The sequence below is a fragment of the Pteropus medius genome, unplaced genomic scaffold (assembly GCF_902729225.1).
Source record: "Pteropus medius unplaced genomic scaffold, Ma_sr-lr_union100, whole genome shotgun sequence".
NCBI classification, from domain to species: Eukaryota; Metazoa; Chordata; class Mammalia; order Chiroptera; family Pteropodidae; genus Pteropus; species Pteropus medius.
In genome coordinates, this window is record NW_024347791.1 from 15,363,401 (window position 1) to 15,375,607 (window position 12,207).

The 12,207-nt window shown below is 33.3% G+C and overlaps 1 protein-coding gene across 6 annotated transcripts in view; it reads right to left on the reverse strand.

The window, feature by feature from the left end:
- ANKIB1 (ankyrin repeat and IBR domain containing 1) overlaps positions 1 to 12,207 on the reverse strand; it is a 110,533-nt gene that overhangs the window by 64,044 nt on the left and 34,282 nt on the right. For all 6 annotated transcript variants that reach the window (XM_039878109.1, XM_039878115.1, XM_039878114.1 and 3 more), the window contains 2 exons: positions 9,958 to 10,236; positions 838 to 1,138 (listed from right to left, as the gene is read on the reverse strand). In XM_039878109.1, the coding sequence (XP_039734043.1) occupies positions 838 to 1,138; positions 9,958 to 10,145 (489 nt within the window). In that variant the 5' untranslated portion in view covers positions 10,146 to 10,236. The remainder of the gene's footprint in view (positions 1 to 837; positions 1,139 to 9,957; positions 10,237 to 12,207) is intronic.

The following is a 12,207-nucleotide window of genomic DNA, read 5'->3' on the forward strand; positions in this document are numbered from 1 at the left end:
ATACTAAATTTTCAGATATATATTTTAATCTGATTAGGATCATTACTTTTCCATAAAGGTCCACATTTTTGGTAATGTTGATATCCTGCAATCCAATTTATAGTGCTCTCTACTTATATTTAAATATATCTATACAAAAGAACTTCATTAGATTATGTATGAATTGACATGAATGTAGCTGAGAAAAACCTGTTCAATTGGATGTATAATAATGATTCCTTAACTTAAGATCCTATATTATATGGTTGATTTTATCTAAGTCTGTTATTAGATATATTGTATGTATATGAAATATATATATATGGAAAATTTCAAATATTCAGCTCTTTAATATAGATTAAATAGAAAAAAGCACATTTTAAAATTACACGTTTTTTAAAAAGGCCCCAATAAATGTATTCACTAGTATTTACCGTTTGCTTAGGAAACTGAACAATTCTAGATATATAACTATAAGTCACTTGCCAAGATTTGCCATATCCAATAGGCATAAATTTTATACTCTGGTTACTAAAAATCAGCAATAAAGTAGAACATATCTCTACTAAAACTATTATTCTCAATATGATAGCGTTAAACTGATGACCATTATCTTTTAAGGATGTTAGCAAATTTTTAATTGTTGACAGTTTTATCCCCAAGGTTGGCTATTTAATTCTAGGTTTGTTTTTAATCTTTCCAGTAAGAGAATGACTTTATTTAAAATTCTTTGAGAACCACAAAAGGGACAAAAATGATTAGTCAAATGAACTAAAATAAGCAAAACAAACACTGATTATTAGATATCACCAAGCCACAAATTTTATCATGTAGAATATTAAAAAAAAAAAGTTTTACCTCTACACAGGTTTTCATCCCTGAGGCAGCAGCATAATGGAGGGGTGTGTTTTTTTTGTTATCAACAGCATCAATAGCTGCTCTCTCATATTCGCCTTGATCAAGTTTTGCTCCTTTCCATCTTAAGATCATCTGCAGACAATCTGCTCTTCTGAAATCATCTTCCACGGGGCGTGCTAAGCGAGGATGGAGGGCTCCTTCAGATATCATAATTTGAGGTCCCATACACAACAAATGCATAGATGTTTCATTGTGCACATTCCGTTTATTTGGATTTCCATCTCTACCAAAGAGAAAAGTCCTGAAATGGTAAAGAAAAAGAAGGATAAAAACCAATTTTTTCCTACTTTCAAATAAAAATACATAGAAGATAACAAATTTAAAAGATAAACTCCTTCTAAGCTGTTAAAACAATTTCTATTGAAGTATTTCTATTGTGAAACAACAGGCTGAATGACTAATTCTTATAGTTATATAAAGCTCCATTCTAGAACAATAATACTAAGAAAAACAAGGTTGAATATTTTTATAGTATTTGCTAATAAGAGATAGGAAGGGAAAAAAAGGGACAGGAAGGAAGATGAATAAGTGAAGAAAAAAGGGAGATGAGAAAAGGAAGGGGGGGAGGAAGAAAAGAAACAGAAATATGTCAATAACATAATGTCAATAACATAAATGCCTTAGGTACAGTATTGAACATTCCACACCAACTTTTTTCTTTATTGCTCTGCTCCATTTCTCTTGAGTACATATTTATTTAAAAGAATGGTAATAATTAATATAAGCACACAAGTAATAAACAAGTAATGCATAAGCCTAGAACTAAAATTTAAATCTGGGAAAAATTTCTCTACCTGAAACACATCAGCTAACCTTTGAAATGATAAAGCATTTATTTACACAGTATGGTCTTTTTTGAGAGGAGTCAATTGTGGTTAGTTCCAGAAGACCAAAATCCAATTCCAAGGGAGTAGCCTTTACCAATATAGTGTAGGTTAGCTATCTGAACTACTGCCAAACCCAGACTTGAGAGTTGTGCCTAGCTCTTAATGTAGCCTCGAGCTAGGGTCATAGGATTAATGGTTGAGCCAATTCAGTGGCTATAATAGGATACTGGAAAATGAGTTGGGAAAACCTGCTATAATACAGTCAGCTTATACGAAAAGAAACACAAACGCACTATGAAATGGGCATATAAGTCCTATATCTGAAGACAGTGCCAATATTTACTGTGGAGGGCTGATACCACGAGCACTGGACTATGTCCAATTCCAGGACAGCATACGAGAAGGGAGCAGAGCCAAACCCCAGGTCCTAGTTTCATATGGGTTGCTATTAGATTAGTTCAGTTTACAACACATGGCTCTGACAGAAAAGCAATAAAAAAAAACCAAAAATACTTGGTAATAAAGGAACTAGCATGGGCTCTTCAATTTGAATGAGTCAGCCTGGCTGGAAAGCTGTTATGAGAAAAGGCTTAGTAAGAGGTCTTAAGGCAGTAGAAGGTCCAAGGCAACTTTTATAACAGCTCTGGATATCTCCTGTTCTTATTTGATACTCCAGACAGCTCAGCAGTATAGCCCTTCAAAGCCTATTAGGTTTTCAGCATCTACATTTATTTGAATTGTCTTGAAAATAGACATGAGGTCTCTGGAGCAGGAACAAATGAATTATTATTATGTATAATAACCATGCCAGTTCTTCATACCCAACTCTGCCCACTGGGACAAAAATCAGAGCCAGATCAGACGTCATCCTACATGTACTGAGGTCTGCACTGTAGGTGAGTATGGTGGCAGAATAAGGCCCCCCACCCCAAAGAGGCCCATATCTTAATCCCTGGAAGCTAGAAATATGTTATCTTACATGGTAAAAGGGACTTGGTAGCTGTGATTAAGTTAAGGTTATTGACATGGGGAAATAATCCTGGATTATCAGGGTGGGCCCAATGTACTTGCAAGTCCTTACAAGAGGAAGAGAGGAAGATTAGACTCAGAGAGAGATTGGAAAATTCTATGCTGCTCCCCTTATTGATGGAGGGAGGGACTACAAGCAAAAAAATGCAAGCAGCTTTTGGAAGTTGGAAAATGTGAGGGATTCTACCCTAGAGCCTCCAGAAGGAATGCGGCCCTGCCAACATCTTGAGTGTAGTCCAGTAGAACTACTTCAGACTTTCAATCTCTAGAACATTAAGATAATAAATTCATGTTGTTTTAAGTCATTAAGTTTGTGGTAATTTGTTAGAGCAGCAAGAGCAAGTAAAAACAGAAAGGAACCCCAAAATAAGACTCTTAGAGGCCTAGTATAGCAGCCCTCCTCCCCTCTAGAGATAGAGGAGAAAATATTCTTCAGTGTAAACGAACTGTCCTAGGGAAAGACTCTGAGTTCTTATCCTTTGGAATGTAAGATATGTTTATAGGAGGAAGATAAGATTAACATCTCTGAGTTTCACAATTTAGGGTAACCTCTTTATTGTCTCAGGTCTCATCCACTTCTCACTCCACTTCAAATGTACACATATATCTCCTGAAAGGTAAATCTTTCTGGAGTTCTCAATCTTTATTCAGTCATAATTTAACTTCCAAGGCCTGTCTTTTAGCCTAGGTCTCAAGTTTCAGTAAAATTTGCTCAGAAAGCTCTAACGCATATTTTCTCTACATTCTCACGTAGCCTTTATGGCTTTCTGATTCCTGCAATATATGTGTAGGTTCTTCATTGTTTGCTCTGCTATTTGGTTTCCTAGGAACTGACCCAGATCACCTAAACAAACCCAACCCCATCTAGAAGACTGCACCAGGTTTCCTCCTCCAGTTGACTTTGGCTACTCCTTTCCTTGTCTTCACAAAGCATCCTAACTACAAACTGATCACACAGTATCAGAGCACTTTCTTACATATCTGTTGGCTTCTCTCAGTTTATAGGCTTCTAAGGCAGAGTCTATATCCTGTTCTTTTTTGAATCCCCAATACAGTGTCAGATACATGGCAGATTCTTACTATAATTTTGATAGATGAACTGAATGCATATTATTTTTACGATATAGATCAGTGATGTGGCATTGGAGATCTCTTAAGATACCACTCTGGATCTCTCAAGCCAGCAGGGTAGTAGGCTGGTCAAAAATATGGTATCTAGTACAGACTGCCAGGCTCTCATCCCAGTTCTGTCTCTTTTTAGCTGTGTGATCCTGGGTAAATTACATAATAGCTCATTAACAACTAATATATGGTTCATATCCTTTGTCCAAGTAAACCTACTTCTGGAAATTTATCAAAAAGAAAATAACTTAAAAGAAATAAAAATCGATAGGAATAATCATATTTAGTACAGTATTATTTTGAATAAAAAATCTGTAATCACTTAAACAGGAAACATAAATCATGGTATACGATACAGCAGAAAATTATAAAGTCACTTAAAAGTCTATGAATGTTTATAGCTAAAATTAGATGGGAACACAGAATAATTATAACCTGTTTAAAAGAGAGAAATATGGGTATTTTTATTTGTTTATATAATCGTGTTGCTTAAGTTAAAAAAAAAATATATATATATATAATATTTTCCCTATGTCAACAACTGATGGTAAAATTCCCAATTATATTTCTCTGTGTTTATAATGGTTGAATTATAGCAGGTTATAATGAATAACTAAAATTAAAACTATACTCTTAAAAATGTGTTCAGGAACCACCCTTAGCCCCCTCTCCACTCTTCTGAGATGATCCCTCTTCCTCTGCTCTATCCTACTCCCAACCACTGGGCTTCTCAGAGACTGTACAACCCCTGACTTTCCCTCCCTTTTGTCTTCTTCTGGCCCAGAAGCCCTCACATTTCCACGAAGACTGGTCCTTCTTCCTTCAAGAGATTCCTTCTTCAACTTTATATCCCCAGGACCTTTATCCCAACTTCCCCACCTTCTGCTGCTCTCCCTTTTTCTCTTTTGAGAGTGGGACACAGGGACCTGGCCAGGGTCCTCTCCCTTCATTTGTCAGGGCTTCCTCCTCCCTTCCAAAATGCAGCCTCCGCCCCTCTTTTGTCTGCCCAGTTATCCCACTTCTTTCCTATAATTCAGGAAAAAAGAATAGGAAAAAAAAAAAGTGTTCAAGATGAAACTCTTCCAAGAGGCATTTATTATTAATAACAAAAAATATTTCATTTTCTTCAAAATTTAATTTATAAAAAAATTAAAAATAATTCAGATTCTGTAAGATTCTGTGCAACCACATTTATCTAGCCTTTCCTATCCCCATTTCCAATATACCATTTATTCTCTCTTTTAGTTTGTTCAGGAGACCTCAGGTTCTAATCACCATGAAATTTAATGCAAGCTGGGAGGATGTCAAGGCACATGAATACCTATCATTATCTCTCCCTCCACCACCTAGATCTTCCCCAACGTAGGGAAGAGACATTGAGATAACTTTGTAAATATTCTCATATCCAATCTACCAGATTCTGATTGATCAAATCAAACAAAGTTTATTATTCTAAAATTAAACTACTAAAATAGTTTCTTTATACATACTCCGGAAAGATTTCAGATTTATTGGGCATAGTACCATATCTTCATAAACATTCTGTGCTAAAACTATAAGGCTGGATATTCTAATTTCATTAATTCACATTACTATTTTTCTAAATCTATTTAAATTCAAAAGTAGAATCTACCTTAATTTATATGAATGTACAAATAAAAGAGTAAATATGTAATTGATGTACAAGTTTTAGACAGTCCCTTTTCTGTAACTATGTCAATAATTATGAAGTGTATTTTACTATTTGCTTATAAGGTTAATTCTAAAACGGGTACAGAAGATAATTGGTGGGAAGGTGAATGAAGTAAGAAAAACACTAATCTGGAAAAAAAAATCCTTTTCATTTGACTCTAATAACCCATCCACAAACCATCTGTTCTTCTAGATTCTTTCACTGTTAATTCTGAAATGGCTAGTTTATAACTGCTACCTCTATTTCTTCTACATTCACTCTCCACTTCAATATGACTCTATTCCTACGACGGCCCTGAATGTGCATGCTCATATCACTAGGAATTTCCTAAGAGCTAAATTCATCATTGTCTTTAATTTTTGCTTTTGTCTTGAAATTGCTGACTATTCATTCACATCTTGACCTTTCTGTTATCTTGGTTTCCATCTCTACACACCTTTTCAATATGCCTCTTAAATTTTTTTTAGTATAACTTCTCTTTTACTCATAATGATGGTTCCACTTCCTACTCCCTTATTGTAAGCAAATTCAGTTCCTGAATCCATTTCTTCTACATAAACATTCCCTTCTTTTAGAGAGCACATCCACTCTCAAAGCCATTTATCTTTCAATGGTTTCTGTGAATACATTTTATATATTGTAAAACATTATCAGAATCTAAATGATAGGCAGTGGTGGCAGAATTATGGTTTCTCTCAAAGGGCTTCCATTACTTCTGTGATAATTCTTAATGCTCTATCACCCTGTCTGACTTCTCATCTTACCTCTAAACATATTCTAAATTCTTCTAGGCCCCTTTCTCTTGCCTATTTCACTATCACCTCATATTCAACTGAGCTCCCTCCAAAATAATAGCCTTCACCCCCAGAGCCTCAATTTCTTGCCATAACACTCATATTCGCAGTGACTAAACATATACAAAGGCCTTCAGTTCCTCTTAGATCTTCTCTTTTATGCAGCAAATATTTATTGAGCAGTCATCATTTGCCAGGTACTATTCTAGAAGTGAGGCATATTATAAAGAAAACAGATTAAGTCTCTGTCCTAATGGGGTCTGCAAGCAAGGGAGGTTGGGAGAGGAGGACTACATTTCACTCCATTTAAAAGAACTTAATTAACTCCTAAAATATAAGAGCAAAAAAATTGAAATCAATAAGTGGAAACTTTTAATTCTCAAAGCTTGATGTTACTATATGCTCTAATAAAACTTTTATATTTTATTTACACCAAAAGTCAGGACCCTTTTATTTCTAAAGAAGCAAAAGAAGCTGTTCTATAAAATCTAAGGAATAAGTATTATAATCTCCATTTTATACATGACTTTCCCAAGAAGATACAATTTATGAACTGTATATCCAAACTAGAACATGCTGACTCCAAAGTCTAACAGTCTTTTTGCTACATTAAGTAGTAACGATTTATGAATACAGATTTAGTTTCCCCTGAAAGAGGCACTGTGGTGCGGTATAATGTAAATACACAGCATTGGGGTTCAGAGAGATATGGCTGCAAACTAGCTGCTAAACTATAAACTACTTTTCTTTTACCATGTTCTGCCTATGAAGAGAAGAAAGTTATGACTGCTGTTGCGGGAACCATAAAGCTAAAGGAAATGGAGATAAAATCAAGGCCTTAATCCAAACAGGTGCTTTACTTAATGGCTGCTACGTCCTTAACTAGGTATGTGCACCTAGGTCTACCTATATATGTCATGTGTTAGGAATCTAGCCAAACTGAGCCAGGGGCTATACTGAAGCTATCTGGCAGATACCCCAGATTATATGAAGCAGCATGAGAAAATAATTGCCATAAACCTGTTAGAAAGTTTAACAAGGTTAAATGTAATAAAATATTTGAAGCAATATAGAACACAAATAATTAAAATAGAGTTGCTATTTTACTTAATATTGATAAGTAAATGCTATTTATCCTTATTCTGCATGATATAATTTTAAGAGTAATTTCTTAATTCCAAAAGCAACTAACATTTAAAATAATCTGATCTGTAATTTTCTCTGCACTATCTGAATTAATTTTGAAAAACATAAGAATACACACAGATTAAAGATATTAGAATTGCTTATTCTTAGAAGAGCGATAAAGTATTTTCTGATTCTAGTATAGGATATTAAAGGCTTTAATAAAAAAATTATGAGCCACTAATCTCCAAACAATTAAGGAAAGAGAAAAAAGAAAACACCTAAACACTTTAGGCTGAAGTTGAAAATTAAGAATAAAGTAAAAATATAAGTATAAAGTTAAGTATAATGCATCAGGCCAAATAAAAAAAGTAGTCCAATCTGATGACTAAAAGAGAATATATAGCTGCCTTTTCTGGAGGTCTTTTAAATACTTATTCACTACTTGATGGAAAGAGACAGATATAATCTGCTTAGAGGAACCAAGAATATTGACCAGATCAGCAATTCCTAAACTTTTTGCTCATAGGACCCTTTTAAAACTTTAAAAATTACTGAAGATTCCTAAGAACTTTTGTTTATGTTAGTTATAGACATATTAATACTTATCATATTAGAAATTAAAACAGAAATTTAAAAAATATTTATTCATTAAAAAATAAACCCATTACATATTAAACATTCCTAACATTTTAAAATGACAATTATCTATACATATTTTTTCAAATTAAGTGAGAAGAATGACTTTGTTTTACATGATTATAAATTTCTTTTAACGTCTGGCTAATAGAAGACAAATTCTTATAGCATTCAATCTATTGTAATATGCTGTTTTGCTTCAAGTATATGAAGAAAATCCAGTTAGAAAAGGTAGAAGTATTTTAAAATGGCCTTTTTAGATAATTGTGAATATTCATATTTGATACTATGCCCAAAATTCAATAAGTTGTCATTTATTGCTAATCAAATCTTAAAGATTACTTTGCAATGTAGAGTCTGAAATCATGTCAGTAAACTTTTTGTACTGTTACATTAATCCATTGGTCTATCCTTAGAATTTTGAATAAATCTTTTACCCATGCATAATTTTAAAAACTCAAATACTGATCTTCTGAAAAATAATGATTCACTGAGTTATTTAGATTTTCTAGATGTTCTCACATTTCATTTTACGATATTAAAAAAATCACGTTAGTTTATATTACTGCCAATCTTATCAGAAATCCTAATCATAAGAATATTTCTTTGTGAGATGATTTTATAAAACTTCTATTTACTTTGTAATGATACTATGCTAGATGCTAGAAGTATAAAAAAGATACTTTACAAAGATGGAATTTAGGTAGGCAGAAAGAATATATATAAAATTATAAAATACAATGAGATAGTGTATACCAAACAAGTAATATAAACAAACAAAAAAGAACCATATAAGTTAAAAAAAAAAAAAAGACAGATTCCGGTGGGTTGTGACTGGCTTACGAAGATAGATAAAGTGTGCTTGAAGAAAGAATAAAATTTAAGCAAGAGAAAGCTGAGAGGAGTGGAGAAGGGGGATACTCCTGACAGAGAGAACAGCATGGACATGGCAAACAGAACACACCTGGCAAATTTCAGGAATTCCAGAAAGAGCAGCTTAATCTGAACAACAATTTGTATAAAAAGAAATAAAAAAAGGTTGAAAATTTTTTGTCAAGTTCTAAAGAGCTTTGAATACTGGTTTTAAGCATTATATTTCACTGTGTAAACAGTGTTTCTTTCTCTCTTTTTCAGCATCAGACTTCCATAGATGCATAATCCACTTCTAAAAAAACTAAATTTGTTTACATTTTTTTCTATCCTTTGCTTCTTTCATTTTATAACCTAGCAAACAGCAAATTTAATTCCTATGTAATTAGGTAAGACTTCATGTAAATATATTTGCTGTCACTAATGCTCGAAGAGATTTAAAGTATCTTAGTATTTTCAGTTCTAAAAAAATGTTTTGTTTTTAGAAAAGTCTTTTCAAGTAACTGAACCCCATTAAAAGAAAGGAAACTCAAATCTGATCATGATTAGATAAGGCAAAGGTATCGCTTTTTCAACTTAAACTAGTTAATCAGAACTTAGAATTTTGCTGTAGGAACCATTTCCTGCAATTTTTTGATAGCCGATAAGTACTTTTCTAGAATTGAAATGTTGAAATTAAACACTAAACTATTATCAAGAATTCATACTATGAAACATACTGAGGATCAAAATGTATTTACAGAAGCAAAACTATGTGAACCATCCTCACTATATAACTTTTGGTCTAATTTAGGCATAAGAAAAAAAGTCATACTTAATAATTTAGGCACCTTCAGTTTTAGAAAGTTTAATTCACTATAAAACTATATAACATGCACATATATATGTATATATTTTCAAAGATCAGTGTTTTTTCCCTCTTTCACTAACTTGTTATCAACTGGTTTACGGTAATACTTACCCTAATATTCTATTCATTCCATGTCTAGCAGCATAGTGTAACGGAGTATTGTGCTGGTAGGGCTCCCCATAAGATGTATTTGGATCAAGGGATTCTTTTAGCTGAGGGTTGTTTTCGTATATTTGGCAGGCCAGGTTTTCATCACCATTGATGAGTGCTTTACGGAATTTGGTGGTTGTGTTTCCCATGTTTTGTTTTGTTTTTTTCTGACAGGCAGTGGCACTTTTTTCCTTCCCCCTTCAGCCACTTCTTGAGTGCTTCTGCAACATGTTTCACATTCTAATGGAGGTAAAAACGGTTAAGTTAGAAAGATTGGAAAACAATAATCACGAAGCAGTACCCTAAAGAAACTATCATAATTAGGAACACTAATAAACTCTAGGAAGAGTATGTAAGAGGACAAACTATAATACATTTTACTAAATTCATCTCAATAGCTAAAAAAAAATCTCAAGATTTTAACATTGAGCAAATTAACCTCTTGTTAAATTGTAACATTTTCCTGCACAGACTATTAAGGTTTCCCAGGCTGCATTTTGTACCATAAAAGTTATCTACATATATGAGTTTTACAATTTTTCTCTTCACATGGGCAGAAAATGAGGTTGACAGACTTCTATGGTTGCATACATTTAAATCTCTGTATAAGTTATGTACAAATCTGACTCAGCCAATTTGTGGGATAGTGAAAAATGTAGATTTTGCTCATATAAGAACTCTAGAAAAGATGTTAAAGTATAGTAAAGAAAAGTGAAACTGCTCAGTACTTATAAGGACATCAGAGAAAAGCTTTTACAAGTGTAAACATACAGAACTACACAACTCACTGATTAATCAGTCACAGCACACTAATAAAACTAATTATAACTGATTATATGCAGAACAATGGAAACAGTGATTATTCCACTTTAAGTCCATTAAATTTATTTCTTTCTATAAAGAATTCAAAACAAGGCTGAAAACACCAAAAGGGAAGAAGGATATAGATACAATCACTGGATTTGGAGTTTGAAATATCACATTTGTCTACACTAGCTGTGCAACTTTGCGTCAGTTATTTACCCTCCAAAAGCCTCAGGTTCCTATCTGTACAGTAAAGTCGAATGACTACTTTTTAAGGATGGCTGAGGATCATAAAAGCTAATTTTTAAAAAGTATCTACCACAGTCCTTGGCTAGTGTGCTCAATATGTGCTAGTTTCATTCCAAGAAATATTTCGGAATCTATTCTTGGACTATGATCAAAATGAATAATAAAGTAAACAGCCTATGCAAAGGCAGGTACAAAACAAAAGGCATATTCAAGGAGGTGAGCACAAATGGAGTTCAGGGTCTCCAGTGCTGGACTATTAGGAGATGAAACTGAAAACAGATTTGGGCCAGACTAAGAAACTTATATTATAACCTGTAAAGAACAGATAATTAATTTAAGGCTTTTATGAAGGGCAGTGATATGATTATTTTATGCTTTAGAAAATTAGCCATTGTGACAGTGTAGAAGATAGACTAAAGGGAGGAAAACGTAGAGGCAAAATACGAGAGTCTATCATGTTACCCAGTTAACTCAGTGGCAGGCTGGATATTTAAACACAACTTTTAAAAAAGTAAAAATAATAAGTACTTGTTCAACACAAGCTTTGTACAGGGCAATAACAGTTTCAACAGAATACAAATTAAAGGACCGAAAAACATGAGTTTTTTTTAAAGATGTCAGACAAGGAAAGGGTATTAGTGGGAAAGGTGGTGAAATTTCAATAAAGTCTGTAGATTAGTGAACACTATTGTATCAATATTAATTTTTTTGGTTTCAATAATTACCTGGTTATATAAAATGTTAACATTAAAGGAAGGTGGGTGAATGATATACAGGGACTTTACGCACTCTCTCTGCAACCTTTATGTGAGTCTAAAATGTTTTAAAGAGTTTTTAATTTTTTTTAAGTATTCTATAAAACAGAGGCTCTCAACTTTGGCTGTACATTTAAAAACCTGGAGAACTTCAGAGTTCCATTGGCCAAGTGACATCCCAGACCAATTAAATCAGTCTCTAGTGGGTGCCACCCAGGCACTGTTATTTGAGCTCTTTGAATGATTTCAATGTGCACACACACCATTGTATAAAAAGCTCCTGGATTCCTCTAGCTTAATGTTATATCTAAGTATGGACATGAAGGTGAGCAGGCAGGATAAGACATTGGCTAAGCCTATTTTAGAGATAAGTGTTAAATACCTACTTACTACAACAGCACAT